Below are 25,257 nucleotides of genomic sequence, written 5' to 3'. Positions count from 1 at the left end.
AATAGGAACACTGCACATATAGTTACTCCAAAATTGCAAATGTGATTTTGCCATTAAACATATCTAAATGATGCAGTTTGTGCAAAGTTGTGATTGTGACCGTGAATATAACCAGGATCTTCCCCAGTGTCAGAACAGATCTGTACAGGCTAGCAATTCTAAAAGTATACAGATGGCTACAGTCAGATGGAAAATGGCAGACCATTAGCAGAAGATATTCACTGCCTTAAACAACTCTTGCAAAGTAAAAGGTAGCAACACTCGTCGGCTCCTTGATATTTAGGGCCACGTTGAGAGATTTGACATTTACCAAATTTGGAATTTACACATTAATTGGAATCTCCGCAAGACACGTTCTCCTGTTGTTGATTCATGCGAGACTACCGATTCACAAGCACAGCTTTGTGTCGCTCATTTCAGTAAATCATTCTTTATCAGCTCGCTATCCACCTGCGAGGAGTACTATCCAGTTTATTCTTGTCCCAGCCAAACATCTAAACGTGTCTTTTCCAGCAGAGGTTTGGTGGGGGGAGGGGGGGGGGGGGGGGGGTGGAGGGGGAATCACTGGATTGTGACTGGCAAAATTAAGACATCAAGACTATTTGTAGCACTATGCCACCGCCTTGCTTAGATAAGTTAGCACAGATCATGGGTCAAGTCTTTGACCTTTGTTTTTCTTAAACGGTCAAGTATTACAGGCCATTTACCAACTCATCACAAGGTTAGCCCTGAAACTCTCCATTTTACTTGGTTCTTCAGACATGCATAGAAATTACAACGTGGAAACAGGCTATTCGGCACAACCAGTCCATGTCGACGTTTACCCTCCATGCGAGCAAATAGTTCTAATCAGGTTTACCCACCCTGTTTTCACATCAGTTAACCACTTTTCCTTCATCCACCTATCCAATCTAGTCTTCAATGCCAACATAGTTTTGGCCCCAACCACTAACCTTGGAAGTGAATTCTGCAGTTTTACAACTCCATGTAAAGAAGTTTCTTCTGCCCTCGGTTTTAAATCTAACACATTTAAGCTTGTTTCTATGGCTCCTTGTTCTTGACCTCTCAACTACTGGAAACAATAGATAAATAGGCATGCTTCTATCTACCCTGTGCCAGCCTTTCATAATTTAAAAACTTCTATTATATCTCCCTGTAATCTGCGGCGTTGTAACAAAAAGAGACCAACTTTGAGACTTTCTTTGTATTGGATTTCCTCCTACCAGGCAACATCCTGGTGAATTTGTGTTGTACCCTCTCTAAAGCTTAGATATCCTTCCTACCAAAATAAATAAAGGGATAATATGAGGAAGTAAGGCGCCACATTACAAGTCACTACATTTTAATCAAATCACAATAGTCAATGATTATCACAACCGATATCCAATTTTTTATTTTATTTCGGAGTTTAGTATACAGCATTCAGCAATGAATGCATCCAGGTTAGGCACTTTTATCAAGCTTCATAAAAAAAATAAGCAGCAACTTCTCTTTAGTGCACTGAGTATAGGGGTATATGTGGGTCACAGAGGTTTTAACCCCACAACATTTGGAAGTTTAACTTTACATTGTGGGATAAAATGATCAATGCAAATGCTTGGTAGAAAAGAACGAAGGAACAAAATGCTCCCCAGATAAATAGTTATGTGAATGCAATGGAGAGCAAAAATGAACAAAACGTCCCCTAAATGTAGTCAAATAACATATATACATAAATGCCATGTGCAGTCGAGTCTCGAGCGCCACACACTAGTTCCTCAATTATGCTGGGGGAAGGAAAGAATGTCAGTTGTGTGAACATGGGCAAGTACAGTTTGAGGCTCCAAGTATTTTCCTTTACTTCAGCTTCCCTCCCGATGCCTGACACTGTTTGTAACATGAACCAGTGAACACATTGTACACTTCAGGTTATTATCTTGAACTTGCTGCAACTTAGTACATTTTTTAAATAGAAATCACACAATGACTGCAATTGGTCTATAATCCTGGTAAAATGCGTCGGTTGAACAGCTTAATCCTTCACAAACACGCAACCTATTCCACTTAAGTGAATATAATACATGCAAATGCTGGTTTTGAATTTAAGTTTTTAAATTCACATTTGTACGCACTGAAGAGTCATCTCAAAAATAACCTAATCTGCAATAGTGGTGCCCCAAAAAAGTGCAACGAATAAACATTTTACAAGGAAAGGGAGTTGGGAGTTATTTTCCCTCCCCTGATAGCTCAGAGAATTTAACCTCTGAATAGAATTAAATCTTACAAGATTACATCTTAACTCTGGTCTGTGTAAACAAGATTTGGGAACAAATTCTCTTCATGGTTAGAATGCTTCAATGTCCTTTCCTTCCCCCATTCCCCTTGCTTGCAGATGAAAGTGCAGATTTCTGTACAAAGCAACAGCACTGCAAACTTATTTGAGGAGGGGGGGGGGGGGGGGGCGAGTTTAGACATATCTTTACAAAAACCTGGAGGAGCTCCAAGAGGGAAATACCAAATGGGTAAAATCACCAGAATAGTCATATCCCAAACGAGTGAGGTATTTCTGAGAGGTAGCAGAGCAGAAAAACATTTGGCAAACCGCATACAAAACCAATTCGGTGCTGCATCCCTGGTTGGCTGAAATATACTAGCTACCAAAAGGTTGCAACTGACTTTTTTTAAATTCATTTTTAAATCTAAACCTGAAAAATAAGTGGTTTGTGTTTGATATTCTTTGGCCAGAACTGTTGTGGCCAAAGCACTTGGGAAATGTTGATTTGTTAATACACAGCCCCCTCAATCCACTGCCTAAATTTATATCCTGGACTAGAGGCAAATATACTTGGACATCCTTGACTGATCAAATTATTTAACCTGTTATGGAATTTGTTCCACATTTCAAACTTGCTAAATGTAATTTTGTGAAAACATTTTATAGAAGCAGCTTGCTAATGAGAACAGTTTCTTAAAATTCCCAAGTTAAAGTACGCTGTTTAGTTTGACAACTAGTGAATGGTTACAAGGGTGTTGGGAAAGATTACACCACACCTTGATGCATATTTGTTTTACATATAAAGGGAGCAGCTTCTTTATCGGTGTAGCTCTCAGGGTTTTAACAATCAAAATAAGCATAAATAGCAGGCAATTAATAATCCAGATTCCAGTCCCCGCCACTTATAGCGGGTGCGTTCGTGTGAACATGATGGCCGGAATAACATTTAACAGACTTTCATATGGTTTCTTACTGCATCAATCAGGTCTTTCTGAAAATGCATTATCAAGGCGGATATGTTTATGACTGAGGCATTCTGCTCCCTCATAGTTCATATCCTGAAGTGCTCTGCCAAGTCTTACATAAACTAGGACCCCTGCTGCCTCAGAATTTGCCATATTGTTGACCTTTGTAAAGTACAAATAGTTCCCTTTGTCAGAGACCAAAGCCATAAAACCTTTTACTTCAGAGGAAATATTGCACCCATCTCTACCACCCCTGAGAATACATGGTTCTGATCTCCAGCTTTTCATTATCCAATCATATCTGGTATCCACTTTAACTGTGAGCGTTACCATCACTGTAGGCTTATATCACATAAAAGCGTCAGCAGTGTAAAAAGCCGAAGCATGTTAAAACATACCTACCAATCTTTGACCTCTCAGAACAGTCAGAATTTTGGGGGCTCTGTATTTCCTGCACATCATCAATTTGCATTAACTTGAAATTCAAGCGGTGCCCGAGTATGTAGCTCCACCGCTTTAATACGGATTTGTTTTATTCACTCCTTCAAATCAGTGAGCAGCTAACACTCCTGCTCTAGTTTGATCTAATGTGGTTAGTGCTAGTCTAGTGTGCTGGTTGAGCAAACTAGTAAGTAAGCACTGTTGTTTCTGCCCAAAATAAACAGAGCACTTAAGACGTTATAACTGGAAACTCTGAAATTGGTGTTAATGCAAATGGATAATGGTTATCGCTTTTTGGCCGATATAAGCGACTGCCAGTTTTAAGCGTGGATGTTTTAAGTGGTGGAGACTGTATTTACTTAGTTGACAATCTTTCTGCTGCCCAACAACTGTTTTCATGTTCCACTGATGAGGTCATAGACTGGATCGCAATACTTCTCACTCTGAAATCACCCCAGTGAAAGAGGGGAAACATTCATTTTACTGCCAAAATTTAAGTGCAGATATATGGGCATCAATTCACTCAAAAGGCACACAGATTGGAGAATTGGTGATGCAATGGTGCGCCTCATCTCCAACCCATGCTCTGAGTATAGTTCCCCAATGGGAGCACTGGATAAATGAATTTATATCTAGTGGGATATAAATGAGGCCCGGGAGTTAAAATAGCCCAGGCCTCAAATTGGTGACGTCGAAGGTGGGAAGCAGGGGGTTTGATACAACCCACTTCCACTTAAAATCCCCCCATATACAGATTTTATTTTAATCAATTTGGTTTAGTCATTGAATTACCACAATCAGTACTCTACAACTGCTGCAAGAACATGATAAATGCTCCAAGAAAAGTAGGAGAACATCACACTAACCTGTAATACCGAGACTGCAAATATGTGGAACAGACTGCTTTTAAAACATGACTGGCTGAACCAAAGTCTATGACCTTCACCCGATAGGGCTGACGGGTTGGATCCACCAGCATGATGTTCTCTGGTTTCAGATCCGCATGAATTAGACCAAGGCTCTTCAGTTTCATTAAGGCCGTGGCCACCTGCTGCAGGATGGGTCGAATATACTTCAACGGCAAAGGACTGAACTTGTTTTGTTTGAGGAAGTCATACAGGTTCTGCTCCAGCATCTCAAAGACCAAGCAGGTATGATTCTTGTGCTGAAAGCACTCATAGGACCGGACAAAGTTGTAATCGTCAGCATTCTCGGTGCTCAGCCGATTTAAAATGCTCACCTCAATCTGCCCCTGCCGTGCATAGGAGGGATGGTTTTTCAAAATCTTGATAGCTACAATTTCATTGGTGCCCCTTTTCCAGCATTTCACCACCTGCCCAAAAGTGCCACGGCCAAGAAACTCCAACACCTCATAACTGCTGGTCACCGAACAAAGTATTTCATGTTGCACCAGCTGATAATCCCCTTCATTGGTGGAACTGCCATTCTTTGAGGTTACAGCTGATGTGGTGGCAGTAGTACCCACCGCAGTCCTGCCAGTGTTGTTCTGAAGCATCGGAGGTGGGTGTTCCTCAATTATTTGCACGCTGCCACTGCTCTCAATCTCCTCACTCTTTCTCTTCAGGCCACATTTTTGATAGGTATCCAACAACGTCACGGTGCTTCTGCGCGTCAAGCTCTGCACTCCGTTGGACGACCCCACAGACAGGGCCGCCCTGCAGGTCCCGCCGTCAGCGCTCGTAACTGGGATCAGCCCAGAGGTGGCGAGGTGTAAAGTCTGGTCATAAACCACTAAGCTGCTCGGTGCCTGATGGGGCAGGTTTGCTTGGATTTGAGTCACTGGTGGATTCTTGCTCGGATTGTAATGTTTTGTGCAGCCCTGCGTCGTTGCATCCCAGTTGGAGGGCTCCACTTTCAATTTCTTCACGCTGCAAAAGGCACTGGACTTTACTGACATTGGTGAAAACACTTGCAGTTGTGAGGCCATACCTGTCAAAATAAAGACAATCCGTTTATAAGCGAGCTCTTCATGGGCACAGAATTGTAGCTAGCATGACATTGATAGTTGACGACCTTGATGAATACAGCCCTTAAAATTAAAAATTCTCAAACAAATTTTCCCTTCTGGTTACAAGCAACCCATAGACCAGAAAAAAAGTGATTATGGCCGTGTTTATTCAACAGGTGGCTAGAATGAAGTGTTTACTGCACTGCTATTAAAAGAACACTATTCACCTTTTCTATTAAAACTGGTAACAAGTGCAATATTCAAATATTTGGACACATTCCTAAAATTGACCAAAATAAAGTGCTTTTAGGAGGTGAATTTTGTTCTAAAACACTTCAAAAGGAGGCATTACTGTAGATCTAAATATATTCAGTGTTAAATGCTATTCACTATATATTTACTCAGCAAATGTCTTTTTGAAGTTAATAAGTCATAAAGCTCCTCCAAAGAGCCAAAAGGAACTTTCTTAATGAAATATGCTGCAGTGACATTTGTCAGAAGAAAGATGGCCATATATAGGTTTCACATTTTAGTAACTTACAAATCAGAATGCGACCTATGGATTTTTAGCTGGTTAGCATTTAAAAAGCTTTACTCAATTGCAACTATTACATTGGATTCCTCAGTATCTAAATGTAATATGTGATAGATGCATCATGTGATGTAGCACTAAGCCATAAAGACCGAAAGGTCTGATGTTTGACCTCTGCTCTGTACGGAGTTTTCAGCAAAGTCAGGGTAGCAGGTGGGATGCTATAACTGGTCTCAGTAATCTAAACCACAGAGAACAATCAAAAATTGGGGCTTCTGCTTCTGATTGCTTTCCAATGACTACTGCTGAAAAACACCTGTGTATGGGCATCCACTAAGGACAGAATTGAAATCAGATGTGCTGCCTCCACCCGTCATGCAGCCTGCTGACAAAACATTCTTTAAGCTCACACACGAAGGATGGTTACTTGGTTGAGGTACCATTGCCCTGCCAGCACTCGGAGTCATAACTCAGCTGGAGGCAGTATCCTTAGCGGTGAGAAAACTGTGCGAAAGAAAGAAAAAGGAAAAATAAACTTTAGCGATTCAGTGCTACATGCACTGTGTGGAGTAGAACTGAATCGTACAAAGCAGAACTGAGCAGCACTGAGCTTGCTGATCGTAAGACAGGACAGTGGTGGAGAGGATACTTCAGCGCTCTGGAGCAGGGGCTGAAATTCTTCCAATGACCCTTTCTGGAAAGGGCATGTATGTAAATGTCAGGATTGTGTCCAATACAATGCTGCCTCCTCTCCCCCATTAATCTAGATTCACATATGAAGAATGGGTGAACTATTGGAAGGCTGAAAATTCCTATGGAGCCATATCAGAAAGGGAGAAAAGTTTCTTACACCAGTAGAAATATGTTGCTGCTTCTCCATTTCAAAACAAACAGTGGAAACATTAGTTCATTTGCTATTACCTCTCTCTCTAGTACCTCCTGAGGAGATTGCCTACAGTACTTTGCTGCTATACAACAAAAATGCAATTACCCAACACACAATGAACATTTTCTGAGCTCCTATAGATTAGGTACCATTTCCATCAAGAGTGCATTTACAATACATCTGTAGCACCAGCATGAAGCAGTTTTGCTTTGCCGAGATGCACGGAGTCACAGTGTAAATGCAGTCTGAATCCAATAACATGACACCACAACAAAACTGAGTGAGACTCCCTGGAGGAGGGAGTCAGAGTTCCGTTCCGCTTCACTTCGGAATCAGTTCTGGCCTTCACATCTGATTTAGCTAATTCACACTGATGTATTTTCATTAGCGAAGTGCATGGACAGCGAGATGGTCATTTCTTAACGTCAAAATGCATTTTTTTTTAATGCAATATCAATACCTTATCAAAAATCAGATTTACATTTAACCAATATTCAAACATTCAATATTAGAAATAAAGAGGAAAGTTGCAAATGCTAGAAATACCCAGAGGGTTAGTTTGCGTCTGAAAGGGAAAAAGCAGTTGTTTCAGGTGGGAATATTTTATGGCTCTCCTGACTGGGATGATTTAAATGATTTATGCACATTAGGGAGGCCTGCAAGAAAATGTATTAATGGGAGATTTTAACCTTTATATACATTAGGTAGAGCTAACAGCACAAGCACAAGATTTACTTGATTTGTTCAGGATAGTTTCCTAAAGCAGTGCGTCTTCAACCCGACGATTTGCAGAACAAACCAAAAGATAGTTAATGATCGGGTAGTGAGCAGGCACATGGGAAATAGCGACCATAATACGAGTGAATTCACTATCAGGCTTCAAGAGGCAGAAAGGATGATTAAAAAAAACTAAAGCTTTAGTTTGTAAAGTGTGACATTTGAAGTCTGAACAAGGCTAACCCTGAAGGGATGAGGACGCAATTGACTAAAAAAAGTTGGGGAAAATTGTTAGCAAATCTACAGACCAGCAGCGAAATCTATTCAGGAAGGTAATTTGTCGATTACAAAGCAAGTACATACCTCTGAAAGGCAAAAAGGAAACTTCTGGGTGATGCAACCATATTCTAAAAGAATGGTTAGATCAGTATTAAACAAAAGGAGCTTATATAAGGTCGAAGATAATGACATGAATGAAGACTGGCAGGATTACAGAAAGCAACAAAAAAAGGTATGGGGGGGAATTAAACAAGCTTGCAGGTGGTAGCCAAGGTTAAGTTTCTTTTTAGTACAAGAATAAAAGAACAGAAAAGGAAGTGGGCCCATTAAAAAAAGATTTAGACAAGAGAGGCTGGAGGCTTGTACCGTTGAGTCTGTGCCCCTTTTAGGCTGCTCCAGGATTTCCAGCTTTCCCTGGGGGTGGGGGAAGAGGGGGCAGAGCACCGGCACATGAAGTAGGCACAGGCCCAGCAGTGACATGCAAATTAGCTAAGGAGGAGCATTCTTGTTCTCCCACCTCCCTTCACTCGGCTTGTAGTTGTTGGGCCACCAGATGCTGGGGGGTTTCAAAATGCTTCCACCAGGTTCACACTGGACGGCCCAAGCCTGGTAGCTGGGAGTGCAGCTGTAGGTCTGCGGCCTACAGCTGCGGGTCTGCGGCCTACAGCTGCGGGTCTGCGGCCTACAGCTGCGGGTCTGCGGCCTACAGCTGCGGGTCTGCGGCCTACAGCTGCGGGTCTGCGGCCTACAGCTGCGGGTCTGCGGCCTACAGCTGCGGGTCTGCGGCCTACAGCTGCGGGTCTGCGGCCTACAGCTGCGCTACAACCTCTTCCCTTTTGCCAGAGCTGCACCCTGTCGGGCATGCCCTCTGGTTATGTTTTTTTATGGGATGTGGGCATCGCTGGCAAGGCCAGCATTTATTGCCCATCCCTAGTTGCCCTCGAGGTGGTGGTGGTGAGCCGCCTTCTTGAGCCGCTGCAGTCCATGTGGTGAAGGTACTCCCACAGTGCTGTTAGGTAGGGACTTCCAGGATTTTGACCCAGCAACGATGAAGGATCGACGATATACTTTTAAGTCAGGATGGTGTGTGACTTGGGAGGGGAACTTGGAGGTGGTGGTGTTCCCATGCGCCTGCTGCCTTTATCCTTCTAGGTGGAAGAGTTTGCGGGTTTAGGAGGTGCTGCCGAAGAAGCCTTGGCGAGTTGCTGCAGTGCATCTTGTAGATGGTACACAAGTGGGCTGCTTTGTCCTGGAAGGTGTCGAGCTTCTTGAGTGTTGTTGGAGCAGTGGAGAGTATTCCATCACACTCCTGACTTGTGCCTTGTAGATGGTGGAAAGGCTTTGGGGAGTCAGGAGGTGAGACACTCGCTGCAGAATACCCAGCCTCTGACCTGCTCTTGTTGCCACAGTGTTTATGTGGATGGTCCAGTTAAGTTTCTGGTTAATGGTGACCCCCCTCCTCCAGGATGTCGATGGTGGGGGATTCAGTGATGGTAATGCTGTTGAATGTCAAGGGGAGGTGGTTAGACGCTCGCTTGTTGGAGATAGAAGTGCCAGGCAATGACTGTGGTGCAAATGTTACCTGCCACTTATCAGCCCAAAATAACAGAAAATGCTGGAAAAACTCAGCAAGTCAGGCAACATCCGTGGAGAGAAATTTGAGTTGACGTTTCGGGTCGAACCCTTCGAAACTTTTGAAGAAGGGTTCGACCCGAAACATCAACTCAAATTTCTCTCCACGGATGTTGCCTGACCTGCTGAGTTTTTCCAGCATTTTCTGTTGTTATTTCGGATTTCCAACATCTGCAGTATTTTGCTATCGTACTTATCAGCCCAAGCCTGAATGTCGTCCAGGTCTTGTTGCATGCGGGCATGGACTGCTTCATTATCTGAGGAGTTGTGAATGGCGCTGAACACTGTGCAGCCATCAGCGAACATCCCCATTTCTGACCTTATGTTGGAGGGAAGGTCATTGATGTAGCAGCTGAAGATGGTTGGGCCTAGGACACTGCCCTGAGGAACTCCTGCAGCGATGTCCTGGGGCCCTGATGATTGACCTTCAACCACCACAACCATCTTCCCTGTGCTAGCTATGACTGCAATGGAGCATTTTCCTCCCGATTCCCATTGACTTCAGTTTTACTAGGGCTCCTTGATGCCAGACTCGGTCAAATGCTACCTTGATGTCAAGGGCAGTCACTCTCACCTCACCTCTGGAATTCAGCTCCTTTGTCCATGTTTGGACCAAGGCTGTAATGAGGTTGGGCGCAGAGTGGTCTTGGTGGAACCCAAAGCGAGCAGGTTATTGGTGAGGAAATGCCACTTGATAGCACTGTCGATGGCACCTTCCATTACTTTGCTGATGATCGAGAGTAGACTGATGGGGCGGTAATTGGCCGGGTTGGATTTGTCCTGCGTTTTGTGGACAGGACATACCTGGGCAGTTTTCCACATTGTCGGATAGATGCCAGTGTTGTAGCTGTACTGGAATAGCTTGGCTAGAGGCGCGGCTAGTTCTGGAGCACAAGTCTTCAGCACGATAGCCGGGATATTGTCGGAGCCCATAGCCTTTGCTGTATCCAGTGCACTCAGCCGTTTCTCGATATCATATGGAGTGAATCAAATTGGCTGAAGACTGGCTTCTGTGATGATGGGGACCTCGGGAGTAGGCCAATATGGATCATCCACTCGGCACTTCTGGCTGAAGTTGGTTGCAAACGCTTCAGCCTTGTCTTGTGCACTCACGTGCTGGGCTCCACCATCATTGAGGATGGGGATATTCATGGAGCCTCCTCCTCCCGTTAGTTGTTTAATGGTCCACCACCATTCACGACTGGATGCGGCAGGACTGCAGAGCTTTGATCTGATCCGTTGATTGTGGGATCGCTTAGCCCTGTCTATAGCATGCTGCTTCTGCTTTTTAGCATGCATGTAGTCCTGTGTTGCAGCTTCCCCAGGTTGGCACCTCATTTTTAGGTACGCCTGGTGCTGCTCCTGGCATGCTCTTATACACTCCTTGTTGAACCAGGGTTAGTCCCCTGGCTTGGTGGTAATGGTAGAGTGAGGGATATGCCGGGCCATGAGTTTACAGATTGTGGTGGAATACAATTCTGCTGTTGCTGATGGCCCACAGCACCTCATGGATGCCCAGTTTTGAGCTGCTAGATCTGTTCTGAATCTATTCCATTTAGCACGGTGGTAGTGCCATACAACACGATGGAGGGTGTTCTCAGTGTGAAGACGGGACTTCGTCTCCACAAGGACTGTGCGGCGGTCACTGCTGCCATGAACAGATGCATCTGCGACAGATAGATTGGTGAGGACAAGGTCCAGTAGGTTTTTCCCCTCGTGTTGATTCTCTCATCACCTGTCGAAGGCCCAGACTGGCAGTTATATCCTTCAAGACTCGGCCAGCTCGGTTAGTAGTGGTGCTACCGAACCACTCTTGGTGATGGACATTGAAGTCCCCCACCCAGAGTACATTCTGTGCCCTTGCTACTCTCAGTGCGTCTTCCAAGTGGTATTCAACATGGAGGAGTACTGATTCATCAGCTGAGGGAGGGTGGTAGATGGTAACCAGCAGGTTTTCTTGCCCATGCTTGACCTGAAGCCATGACACTTCATGGGGTCCGGAGTCAATGTTAATGGCCTGGAACAAGAAAAACTGCTCCTAGGCTGTCTCTGCCTAGTGCCAGGAATAGGGAGAGTGCAGAAAAATGAAATGCATAATCTTAAAAAAACAATTCACAGATAGTATCAAAGAATTAAAAGGCAGCAAACGCCAATCTTTTACACAGAAAAGGAAAGGGCAAACCAAGTTACTCTAAGTGAGTAAATAACTGGAAGGAATTACTTTGTAATACTTTGAAAGTTGCTAGAATCCATCATCGGGGACAGAGTGAGCGAGCTGATTAGTGAGAATCAGCATGGTTTGTGACAGGTAAGTGAATAATTCTAACTAATCAAATTGTTGTTTTTTGACAGTCACTGAGGTGGCAGATAAAGGAGTATCAAGGGGTATCATGTATAAAGATTTATTAGATAAGGTTCCACACACGAGACTGCTAGCTAAAATTGAAGCTCAAAGAATTGGGTAGCCATGCGGCATGCACAGGAAATAGTTTGGGTAGAGAGTTGAAATAAAAGTCTCGGAATGGTGACTATTGGGAATGTAGAACAAGGGGACACCATTTTTCAATTTGAGCTATGCCAATTAAAAGGGAATCCACAAAAAATTATAATAATGTGGAACACATTAACTTTTACTTTGGATCTGTAGAAGTAGACAGTCAGGGTATTAATGTATATTGTGAAAGGCACAGAACTGGTATGAAGAGCTGCCATGGTTAGTAAAATTAGGAGCAGACTCAACAGGTCAAATGGTCTACTTCAACTCCTTACAGAACTTCTGACTGTTTTTAATTTAAAGGTTTCCCCCATGAGCTTTGGAGTATCCAAGCGTTTTTCTTTGTAGACCACTTAGGTGCTTACCACACACCCTCATGGACCATACATAAAGTTGAAATTATAACGTTCAAAGTAATGTGCCTGTTAATTTACATGCATTGCCAGCTGCAGATACCAACACATCTTGATGTTTCGATTTAAGATTTAGCCACTGATAATGCAACAGAACCAACAACTTTTTTTCTCAATCTCCAAGTCCTCAAAATTAAAATAAACAAACAAACAAATGAATTAAAAAATGAGCAAATTTAAAAAAAAAAAAGTTGTTTGAGCTGCCAGGAATAAGGACCACAGTTTGGACACTTCAGCATTAACCAGGCAGGTGCTCATTGACCAGCTGAGTGTTTTGAGCATTTTCAGTTGTTATTTCAAACATATCAGAGCTTTCAGACACATTTATAATTTCTCAGGTGCTGAGTGTGCGTGTTACACTTAAAAAAAAAAAGTAGCCAGCCTGACCTTTAATTGCAGAGAGAATCTAAAAGCAATCACCATCTAATGGAACAGAGAAAGGCATAGAAAATATGTTCAGACTTCAAGCGTTGCACTTAATAATTAAGATAAAGTCAGTGTAAACTCCAATTGATTGGAATGTTTGTTCAGCACAATCAATGTCTTATTGACCTGAGCATGGCACAGCAAAACTCCTCGTGTAAAGGGCACACAAAATTAGACAAAGCTACAGAATAATACATTATAGGTTATATAATTATTATAAAAACAGCGTTACCTCTGTCCTACATCAGCATGGGAGTCGAGCAGTACCATTATATGCAGCTCTTCGTTCATTGCCATCTCACACAACATTCAGTTACTGTAAATTCCTTGCCCGTTCCCACCAGAGATCTTTGACTACCCTCCTATCTTAATATACTGGCCCCTTAGAAATACACAAACTAACAAAATAAAACTGCTCACATTAGGGAAGAACACCCACCTTGTATAAGCAGCAATCACGCCACCACACTCCACCAGCAGCTCTTCTCACAAACTTCCTGTAGTAGCCAGACTTTCTCCAGTCCTCAAATCCTTCCACACCAGCCAGTTTTCTCCCAGATCAGTTCCCCAGCACAAATACTTCCCCACAAGCACGGTTTCCAATCCAAGCGACTCCACCTCCAAAGCAGCTTCTTGTGTAAGCAACTACAACTCCTCCAACACAGCAGTGAGTCCTTCCTTATGAATGATGGTTCCAGAACTATACAAAAGGTTACTTCAGCTTCCGCACAATTCAGCTTCCGCACAATTCTCTTGAAGTCACCAAGATCAGTCTGCCCCACTTTCCAGTAGAAACCTGTGTAAACACAAGAAAACCTTTATTAAACATCTATAAATTCTGCCTTATGTAGGAAAATGGTGATTCAGTCTCAAGTTACATAGCTCACTTGTACATTATACAGTGCTTTTCCAAACTGCTCAACATCTGTTTATAACAGTTGCTCAAGGTAATTCCACACTCGCTGCTCATTTACATATGATTACATGTGGTGTAACTTTTCTGGACAATTTTCTAATGTTTGTCACTATTTTGCTTACTTTCATTTTCCCTCTGACTCATTCCTCCCTTTTGAGAGAGTTGGCCAGCTACGACAACATTATCAGCTACCCACACTGGGAAGATGCACATCAAAATGCTTGACACTAGAAATTTTTTTATTCTGGTACCAGATAGCTACAACCCTAACACAAAAACTTTTGCCTAGGTGCTGTGTACAAGATGATTACCCCCTCCCCGCAAATACTGAGAACTTTAATTTCATTTCCAAAAAAAAAAGGATGCTGATTGGTTAACTGTGCAATAGTAACTGTACGAGTTCAGATGGTCAGCACTTCCATTTTCAATCATGACAATAGTGTTATACTATAACCACACACAGATTATACTGAGGCTTTATAATGTACTGGTCACAAATAACTTGAAATACTATATACAATTTTGGCCACTATGCTTCAAAAAAAAAACACATGCATTGAGCGCGCTCAGGGAGGCGAGAGGCAAAAAGTTCCACAAACGCAATGAGATGAATGAGCTAAATGTTTCTGTGGTATTGGTTGAGGGAGGAATTTTGACCAGAATACCAGAGAACTCCCTTCTCTTTGAACAGAGTTATGGAATCTCTAACATCTGCTTGAACCATTGAAAAAGCAGAAAGGGTCTCAGTTTAATGTCTCCTCTGAAGAACAGCACCTTATAAATGCACTGGCTTGGTATCAATCGAGATTATTTGAACCCACTACCTGCTGACTTAAAAGTTGAATGTCATACCAACTAAGCTAAACTGACAATTAAGAGATATCAGAAATGATTTATTTATTTAAAAAGTGATTAGCATTTCAATCAAACTACCAGGTAAAGTAGAAGAGTCAAAGACATTAAGGACATTCCAAATACTGCTAGGCTGGGTAAGCTGGAGTACCAGAGAGATGAGCGTCAATGTGTCGAATAGGCTTTTCCAATCTAACTTTTCCTCAAACTCTTTTGTCCGGTGTTTCAGGCAGAATAAAGATTGAAAAAAGCAGCAAGTGCATAGTCACACTGTTCTTAGACGACTAGCTTTGAAGACACACCCACAACAGTGTTCTGAAGCGTCGCAGCCTTAAAGACTGCATTGATTAAAACTGCTTACAAATCGAGAAGACTAAAACAGCCAGGAGCATGGGAATTATGTACAGCCAATTTACTTGTTTATTCATGACCCCTGAATACTACGGTGTTGACTATACAAATGGTCGTTTCATCTGGTGCCTCTGACTGGAGCATTTGAGAAGTTCCCAACCAAGCTGGCATAGTCTGCAAGACTCTGCATTAACAGCACATGCACCATGGCATCAAAACTGCTTTTGCAACTTTGAGCAAATGAACATTTATGAATCTTGAAAATGGGCAACACGCCATTGTTACCAAGTCAACTACAGTAAAAAAACAGATTCAATGCAACAAAACCCAGTACAGAGTGAAGACAGGAGAAAACTGAGATACGGATGTGCTAAATAAACTTTTAACTGAGATGCAATTAAACTTTATGAATGTGCTAAATAAAGTTTTATAAGTGCAATAAAAAAACTTATAGAAAGGATATATTATCTATCCTTCAAGCCAAAACATGGCTTGAAGTTTCATATCATTTTAAGATGACAAAAGTGCCATATAGGACAATGCAAAGGACAGTATCAATTTTTGTGATTCAATATACTTTAGTCTGGTGACTAAATGACGTTCCTGAAACCGATTAAACAGCTTCGTAATTTTATCAGCTTCTATTCTTAACATAACATTTTAAAAGCCTGTTTTCCCAGTTGAATGCAGCTATATACAGTAGATATGGTCCCAGTATATGGTGAAAAGAACACTTCAACAGTAATACAGGAAACTTTGGTTTATCCGGAGGTTGTATGTCCGGAATACTCGATCTAACGGCAAAAATCAGGAGCCGTTTTCTGTAAGTTTTTTTAGATCTCGTTTTTTTTTCCCCCCCAGTCAGCCACTGCAAGGTCTGTAGCTATAGCAACAGCTTCAGCTAGAGACGCTTGCAGCTGCCTCTTTAGAAGCTGTTGCTAAGCAACAGTGTTTGTTGTCAGATACGGAGATGAAAACCTCCGTATGCTTCAACATTAACTTTGTATGTCGGCAGTTTTGATAGATCGGCAACACGCCGGTCCCGGATATCACAAAGTTTCCTGTACTAGTAGGACATAGCTGACGGTCCAGAGGCCTTAGAATGCTCCCGTTGTACCAGTCACTATAAGACAAGAGGAGCCTTGAGAACTCAACTGCTGAATTTCGATCGTGTCCTCAGCACACCAATTAGTGTATATATTATGGAAGAGCTGTAACAAAACAAAGATCAGATGCAGAGAAAGAAATATGACGTTTTGGAGTTGGAGAAATAAGAATGCTCATGTTATTTGCAAGTTAATGTGTTGCTTTGTTTCCTACTGTCAAAAGATAGGCGGTAACTTGCACTAACTAGTGAAGAGTGGAATTTCCCAGCATTGCTCCAAACCCTACTGATTGCAAAAACCTTGACAAATCACAGGTCTCCTCCTCAATATTGCAAAATATTTATGAAGCTTTATAACTATTATATACACAAAGGAGGTTTGGGGCATTTACATAATTATCTTGTTTACTATATTACCAACAGAAGAATTACATTTGTTTGACAGCAATCCTAGCTTCATGTCCTAAAAAGCAGTTTTGCAGATCCTCCATTCAGAAATTACTACAAAGATGCTGCGTCAATTTCAATATAACCCTTAAAAACAGTGCATCAGCAGTATCCGTAGCTGATAAGAACTGGGATTATCCCAGTTCACCAATGGGAATTTTAGCATTATCTTAAATAGAAGAGCAGACATTGAACAGGCTAATTTGGAAGATTAAGAGACCAACGGTGAGGGAGCTGAATTAGCAATGATAAGGTCATTGCAGCGATTTAGCTTCGGTTCTTCAATCAGTAATTTTAATGTCAGTCCCCTTTCTGGCTTTACATAAATTACAATTAGAACTTAAACTGCAGACAGAAAGAGAGATTTCAATCCCCATTTACTATTAATAGTAGAGCACTGGCCAGTTGGCAAATTAGTATGACTACCTCCAGCTCCTCTGTTGCTGCCATTACACTTCAAGTAAATTCCAACCAAGCTTCTTAAAAATGGTGGTTAAAAAGATTTTAAAAATTGTTGCAGATTCAGCACGCCGCTTGGAACATAAACAAGATCATCAACAACGACTCCCACCCAGTTCCTCCTCAATTAGGTCACCAGCACTGTTTATGCAAAAATACTACCTTAAACAAAACACAAGCAGAAGATGGGGTAAAGATGAAGTGACTCAGTCTTCAAGTTACTATGTACCTGTAGTTTGCTTTGGACTGTTTGTACAGCAAGGTTAAGGGTTGTTATTAATTCTCTCAGTGTTGAGTCTACAGGAGATTTTTAGATCCATTATACTGCAATTTCTTTGTACTGCAATGCCCTGCAGGAACCCTAGGGACTAAATTGATACATAAGAACCCAAGAAATAGGAGCAGGAGTAGGCCATTCGGCCACTCGAGCCTGCTCCGCCATTCAATAAGATCATGGCGGATCTTCTACCTCAACTCCACTTTCCTGCACTATCCCCATATCCCTTGATTCCCTTAATATTCAAAAATCTATCGATCTCGGTCTTGAATGTACGCAACGACTGAGCCTCCACGGCCCTCTGGGGTAGAGAATTCCAAAGATTAATCGCCCTTAAACACTACTGCAGAACAGTTCAACTTCTGTCAACACAATTATCAGTAAGGACAGAAGTATTTTTAATCCAACCCAAGAAATATAATTGAATATAAAATAAATATTCACAGCTTTTAGGCACAACACCATGGCCAAAAACAGATCCCCAAAAAATGTAATGACAATAGCGTAAATACAGAAAGGAGCTATTTCAAGGCTGCAATTTAATCTTGCACTTCAATAATCTGTCAATCAAGCCCCTTGCAACTTCCGCCCTCCCACTGAATCCACATACATCAAAATAATTCAAATGTGCAATGATTCAAATGTGCAATGTACATGATCATAAAGAGCTGATTATACTTGTTCTTATGGGAAGAATATAAAATTAATTCTACACGGCAAGGTACCACCTTGGCCAAAAGCTACTTTCCAGCAAGGCGCTAATATTTTTAAAAGCTGTGCGCACTCTCACTATTTAAACATCCTAACGCCCACGCTAATTGTCGCTAACCATTCTGAAACACCAAGAGTACAAAAATAAATGCTGGCCCTACATAGCCGAATAAAATCCAATTACACCTACCAGCAAGTAAGCAAAACCTCAATAAAAAATACCCCAAAATACAAGCAGTCTACTCAATACATTTTACGATTTTAAAAATCACACATGTTGTGTAAATACTGCACACAAGGTTGTTGACCATGTTTGTACCATTTGGGATGGTAGTCTACGTAACTCACTGGTAACCTCTTACTTCGACAATAAGAGTATTCACTACCCAATAAATTCTCTTGCTTTTGATTAACTATCAAGACAGGTTCCATCTCAAAAGAGGAGGCCCTCACCCATGTGCGAGGAAGTCAAGTGGGATAAATAATAGATTCTACTACAGCCCATTGCTTAGAAGTTTCAATCAAACAATCTCAGATACAAAGTTCCTTGCGCTCCAAAGTACTGGTAGTAGCAATAATTGAAAACTACAAGCACACAGCTTAGCCTTGTTGTAGCAGACTATATATGCCAACACATACAATGCACATTTCGATTCTTGGTTAATGTTCTATTCTGTATTGTTCCTCATTAGCACTGTTAACTATGGTTAGTCCAAAAGAAGTTGTAAAAACAGGATTATACTTTAAATGTTTCTCACTTGCAAATATACCAATGTGGGCTCAAAGATAATTACTCAAAAGACATGGTGGATAAATGTAAACTAATAAAATAATTCTGCATTGGCAGTATTAGATGAATTCTTAAAAGGGGAACCTAAACCACAGTAGTGAAGTAGTTCTTTTCTACATAATGACTGAATTCATCTTAGTGGTTTCTCATTTCTCTGGTCAGAGCATTAAAAAGCACTAGACTGCAATTCACAACCAACTCTGCTCTGCCATCAGGGGAAGAAATAGGGGGAAAGGGGGAGGTAAACCCAAATAAACTTGTCTACATCTTTCAGTGTCCACTGTAGAGTAGAACTGGCAAAGGTTCAACCCCCTCAACTAAAAAACTTTAAGGCATGCAGACTCTCACCAAAAAACAATTGCTCACATTCACCGATAGATGTCTGGTATACTACCCAAGTGACGATTCTTCAGATAGTAATTAACAGGCTATTCATCAATGACCCTGCACCTAATCATACCAAAGGTCTATCGACACACCTTGGGAACATTGGCTTAATTTTACCCTGGTAAGCCTAGGAGCGCAGAGGTCAAATGTAGCACCCTAATTGCAGCCCCAGCTGAGATCAGTTACTTCAGCAACACATTGGGGCTGCGTAGTCTGCATGGTTCAGTAGTATGATAGCAAAATCATGGTTCAGTAGTATACCAGGCAGTGCTTTTACTTACTAAGCTATACGTATGTATAGCATAGCTTTCTTTGTCCACAATAAATATAAACTGAATTTAAAAAATGATAGCAATGAAATTTGGGCGCATTTTAATTGGAGCAAAAGAGGTGACACCAAGTTGCCCCAATGTCACCCAACAAGAAGACTCGGCACCACAATTGTCCCTTTAAGACACACCACTAATATAATAATCAAAACTATGGTCCAATTAAACTAAAAGATGCTTAAAATAAAAGCAATAAAATCCCAACAAAACCAAAAGGAACTTAACAAAATCATAATGTTATTCTCAGCGGTTCCCACCGGTTGCGGAGGGCCTCAAGCAGTCACCCGGGCACAGACAATACTGCAGGAGAGGGGCAGGCAGCCAGAGCAAAGCCTCCCCCCCCCCCTATCATGGACCTGTAAATCACCCTCTTGGCCAAGCCCTGACCCACAAGAAGGTCTGCTAACTTACCCGCCCCCCCCCCACATCAGGTGACCAAAGATTATGAGCACAGGGCTGAAGTGCAGCCCCTTCAGATAGCTAGAGGGGCAGCAACCTCTCTCACACAACATAAACATGAACTCATCCAGGCTGAAAAAGTCGCAAGAGGCCTGGGAATCCTGAAAGAATTAAAAATGTGTTGCACGCGACTGCTCCGTGCAACAATCTCCACCCCAAATCCCCAATGGTACAGGGAAGAACTCCCATATAGAAAATGTGAAACTAGGGTAATTTTAGTGTACATACTAAACAACAAAAGGCACGGTATTCAATCCTGCAAATGAAATCGTAATAAGCACAAGCGCCCAACATATGCTGTACAATATTATAGAAGACCAACACATGACCACAAGCTATATAGTAAAATGATTTCCACAGCCAAGGATACATGGATATAGCTTAGTATACACAATCATTGAATTAATGATCTGGTAAAAAATACCCCTGCAATGCTCTGGCAGATTAATGTTCAAATTTACATGTTTTGACTAATTTATTTTGCAAAAATAAAACAGAACTCTCACTGTTAAAACAAAAGCCCTCTGTCCACCCTAAAAAATGGTGGTAACTTCACCCCATTGGCTCAGTGAGTTGGATGTGTAGCTCATTCCGCATGTAAATGAACTATTTCCCTTTTTTAGATTCAACTAAAGAGTTATTTCAAAAGGTTAGATCTGCAGGTGGAATTCGGTTTCGTTCTACAAGTACTTCGTTCATGAATAAGATGCCACATGCAGTTGAAATAATAAGCAGTTATGGTTAAATATGGCTCGGAAATCCCGAGGGGTTCTGTTCAGAGTTGAAAAACGCCAGAGATCAAAAGCTGCTACTACAGAGCAGGCCAAGCGTCTGGTTAAATTTTCACATTCACATTCCACCAGCCAAGTTGCTAACCCAGCCAGTGTTAAATCCCACCTTACTTTCAACCCTCCAAATGAACCTGGGGACACAGATTTAAAGTAAGAAAAAAATTTAACTGACCTAACTGAAGACAATGCAACCTTCGTGATAACAGGCAGAAAACCACGAGGAAGACGTCTCACTGTGACTTTAATGGTGTCTTTATTGCCAAATGGCACTGGACAAAAGCTGCTGACATTACTTTACTGCCTCTGTACAAAGCCTACGTTTTTCATTTATCCGTGCTGATAAGCAATGGCAGTACAGAAAGCCACCTTTCAATTTTTACCAATTAAGAGATCAAACTGCCGCATCAGCTCTTCTCAACTGATAAAGCTGACCCTGCCAGAGGCCAGTTAACAGCATACCGGAACGATCAGAGTGTAATCGCAATTCTCCACTGGCATCACTGCTGCTACTGCATCATAAGTACATTGTAAAAACAGCACATTTCAAATTAAAGTAATGGAAACAGTGAACAGAAACAGTGAACATCCGAAGAGAAGTGTCAATTTGCTCACCTAGGCGCATTTCTTGGTATTAACTTTCACTTTGCACGCATGTATACGAGTTCGCTGCTCGCACTGGAGACTATGGGTCGATTACATCTCAATTGTAACCCCTCCACTTAAAGCCATTCATCGAGAAACACTCCTGCAGGTATTTTCTCGCCATACTTTTTCCTTCGCCAATTTTCTCCACTTCTCCTTGGTGCTCCTTCTTCAATTGTCAGTCACAATATCTCATTTACAGGCCATTTGACTGCAAGGGGCATCACAAGCTGAACCTATCCTTGTCCAAGACCCACGTTCACACATACTTCCATCCTCAGACAGTGATTGGAAGTGGAACGTCTGGCCTGTTTTCTTCTCCTTAACCTGATGTGCTGAGGCCAATTATAGTGCCTCGACCTTCATTCAAGCAAAGATCAGTTAATGCAGCACAGACTAGGATTGAGCTTGAGGCTTTAAAGCTACTCACCGAGCCATTTTTACATTGCAGTCCGGTACACATCTTTCTATAGCTTTGAGCAAGTTCTGCAGCCACACACAAAATCACAAGCATTGAAAACTTTGAGCAACTGTGCATGCACAAATCTTGTATATGTAGTTATTCTGGTGTTGGGGACGATACAGCCAAATGTGTAAACTGGATTTGTTTTGGGGCACCCCAGCAGCCCCACCACATTGTGGAACAGTCACAAGTGGATAACGATGAAGACTGTTTGATTCATGGAAATTAATATAACGGGACAAGGCATAACTCACTCACTTTCACATCTCATCACTCAAAAAGGACTTCACAATCAACTGCATTACATCTATACAACAGAGATGTCCATAACATGAAATACAAGCCCATATTAGGAACCCCATTTCAACAGGAACCGACAGCTACAAACCTTCAATAGGGTTAGTGCCACATCCTCACCCCATTTGCTCACACATAGTTAGCTTTATTTCAACCTCCAGAAAACATCAGAAATTGTTCTTAATAACATACTGCCATCTCTGAACTCAACATTACATTAGGTCTAATGAATTCAACAAATGCCACAACAGTCACGATCATCTGAATCCCCCAGCCACACCAAATGTGCCCACAGCCTGGGTAAACTGTACGCCCACCATAGCAGGAGTCTATAGAAAATATAAGTTTGATTGAAAAAAGTTAGACATCTATTTCTGACAGGTACAACTGTAAATTTATTCCTACATTACAATAATGACTACACTTCAAGTAGTACTTGGGACGTCTGGTGGTTGTGAATGGCGCTATATAAATGTGAGTCTTTCTTTTTCTTTTTAAATTTCTTGTACAACACACATATTATTGCTAACATTTACACAAAAGAAATGTTCTCTGCAGTAGAAACTTTATTCACAAAATACAAACCAACACACTGGATACAAACACTGAGGTAGGCTCCAACAATATTCTTTACTAGGTGCTGAACTAGATCTGCAATTACAATGACAGCGAGGTCACTGAACAGCAAACTCCTATGTATATTGTTTTTAACTCGATTGACTATTACTCAAAGTGAAGAAGGAAAAGGGTTCAGTTGGACCCCTGCCTCCAATACCAAAACACACTTGTGAAAAGAAATTTTAACTGCATGTTGTGCCTGGCAAAGTGCATTCCAGTCAAGCATTTGTTCCCCCCCCGCCGCCCAAGTCTAAGGATAGCAATTCAATATCAACTAACTAAGTATCTCCATCTGCTACATCTTCAAGCCCACAATCCATTTGGGATTAATGGCACAAAACAATGTATACAACCAGAAATCAGTTGGTGATGCAAATGTTACACCATAATAAACATATTTAATTTCAGAGTTCAGTCATAACTCTCCATATATTCAATGGTGTTACATTTGGTCCACTATCAACATAACATGTTGACATATCACCAACAGTATTCTGTAAATACCATTTCCAAAGTGCACTAAAGACAGGTAGGACAGCATTATCGTACCCACAACTCTCCTCTCCCCCCCCCAACACTGGTTCAATTAATTCAGTGTATAGACCTTGAATTTAGGACATGAAGTCTTGCTAGAATCCTTGATTCAAGTGCCCAAACTGTCAAAATGAACCTGGAAAATAAGCAGCTATTCAACACATTGAACAGCTGGATGAACAGATAGCAATGTACACCCTGACTTCTCTGCAAGGGCAGGTAAACATCTATCATACAATACCAAAAATACACTGGATTGGACTAATGAAACCGCCAACATAAGCACGCTCGATGCAATCTACACAAATGCTAAAAGGCATCAACATATATGTTCATGATTTGAATGATTCTGGCAGACAGACTTACAAGCCAGGGTATATAAAGACTGAAGGTTCTCAAATTCTAGATTAGCTGTTCCATTGTCTACAGGATCAATACTTTACACTGACTCTAGAAATCTATATCTGACACGTGTGAAAAATTCAATAATTCATAGATGCAAAGCAACACTAAACGGTCAACGGACTAAACCAAACCTCGAACAAAGGCAGACATTTACAGATTTACAGAATAAGCACGTCTCAGCAGCCGGCACTAAAATCCTGGTAAACTAGTCATCTATTCTTCACTTGGGGAGGAGGGGGGTCCACCGAGGGGAAATTCACCGAAACGACTACGTTACCAAATGACAAGATGAAACCAGATCACTTTTTCCAATCTGATCACAGCAATTCTAATAAATGGATTGGGGGGGGGGGGGGGGGAAAGAGAAAGAAAGAGTTTAAAAGCAACGCCAGTAAATGAGGCACTTCCAGCAATGTTGCCCACATATACACCACCCCCACCCCACCGGAAAAAAAACCCAATGTGTTTAAAATCTCTCTAAAGTAGAGACAAGCCCCCTCTGGGGGGGGGGGGGGGAGAAAGAGATGGGGCGATTTGAAATGTCTGTCTGTCTGTCTCTCTCTCTCTCTCTCCCCACACACAGCTGATGGACAGGGGCCGGGGGCTGCAACTGCCTTGTTCAGCCTTACCTGATTACGGTGCTTAGGGGGGGGGGGGTGGGGGGAAGAGGGGAGGTTGGTCAGTGCTGGCAGCCGCGCAGTGAGGCTATCAGAAGGCCCGGACAGCCCCGACCCGACCCCATGTCCGCTCTCTCTCTCGCTCTCTCTCGCACTCGCTTCCTTCTTCTTCTTCTCCTTTCTTTCTTTCCTTAAAGCTGAAGCGTCGGTCGGGTGGAGGGAGATAGGCGGGTGTCAGCAATAGCCGTGGGCCGGCAGGCTCTGTGAGGCAGGCCGCATGGCCTCTCTCTCTCTCTTCTCCTCTCCTCTCCTCTCCCGGGCTCCGGTCTCTCGCTCGAGCTCCGGGGCTTTTTTTTTTCCTCCAATTGTTTTGTTTCTGCCTCCCCCCACGCCAGCACGCGCACGCACGTCCGTGCGCGCACCCGCGGCTGACGACGTCGAGCGCTCGAGGGGGCCCCGCTGGAAGCGCTTGGAAACTACCACACCATCCGCCGCCGCTTTATAAACACATTAAAACGCTCCCCCCCCTCCACTAATTAAAAAAATAAACACGCATAGAGAAATAAAAAGCCGATTTAAATCGCAACACCGACTGGCGAGGCTTTTCCTTTCATTCTCTACCCCCCTCCCTCCCACCCGCCCCAACCAACTAGTGTGAAGCCCGCGGAACGATCCCCCCTCCAGCTCTAGTTCCACAAACCAGGGGGGCCCGCCGATTACCTACCGCATCGATTCGGAAGGTTGTCTGCCGGAAGTCCCGCCTTCTTTCCCCCCCCCCCCGCGCGCCGCACAAGCCCAG

General features: G+C 42.4%; 1 protein-coding gene across 2 annotated transcripts in view; it reads right to left on the bottom strand.

Annotated features, from left to right (window-relative positions):
* Window positions 1-25,045, bottom strand: part of LOC147105315 (homeodomain-interacting protein kinase 1-like) — a 113,086-nt gene extending 88,041 nt beyond the window's left edge. For both annotated transcript variants that reach the window (XM_086011565.1, XM_086011566.1), the window contains exons 1-3: window positions 24,471-25,045; window positions 13,448-13,804; window positions 4,527-5,610 (exon numbers count right to left, since the gene is read on the bottom strand). In XM_086011565.1, coding sequence (XP_085867691.1) covers window positions 4,527-5,608 — 1,082 coding nt within the window. In that variant the 5' untranslated portion in view covers window positions 5,609-5,610; window positions 13,448-13,804; window positions 24,471-25,045. The remainder of the gene's footprint in view (window positions 1-4,526; window positions 5,611-13,447; window positions 13,805-24,470) is intronic.
* Between the last annotated feature and the right edge of the window lie 212 nt (window positions 25,046-25,257).

Source organism: Somniosus microcephalus, chromosome 18 (genome assembly GCF_052327205.1).
Source record: "Somniosus microcephalus isolate GS21.2 chromosome 18, FLI_Smic_1.0, whole genome shotgun sequence".
Lineage (NCBI taxonomy): Eukaryota > Metazoa > Chordata > Chondrichthyes > Squaliformes > Somniosidae > Somniosus > Somniosus microcephalus.
This window is presented reverse-complemented; position numbering and strand designations above follow the sequence as displayed.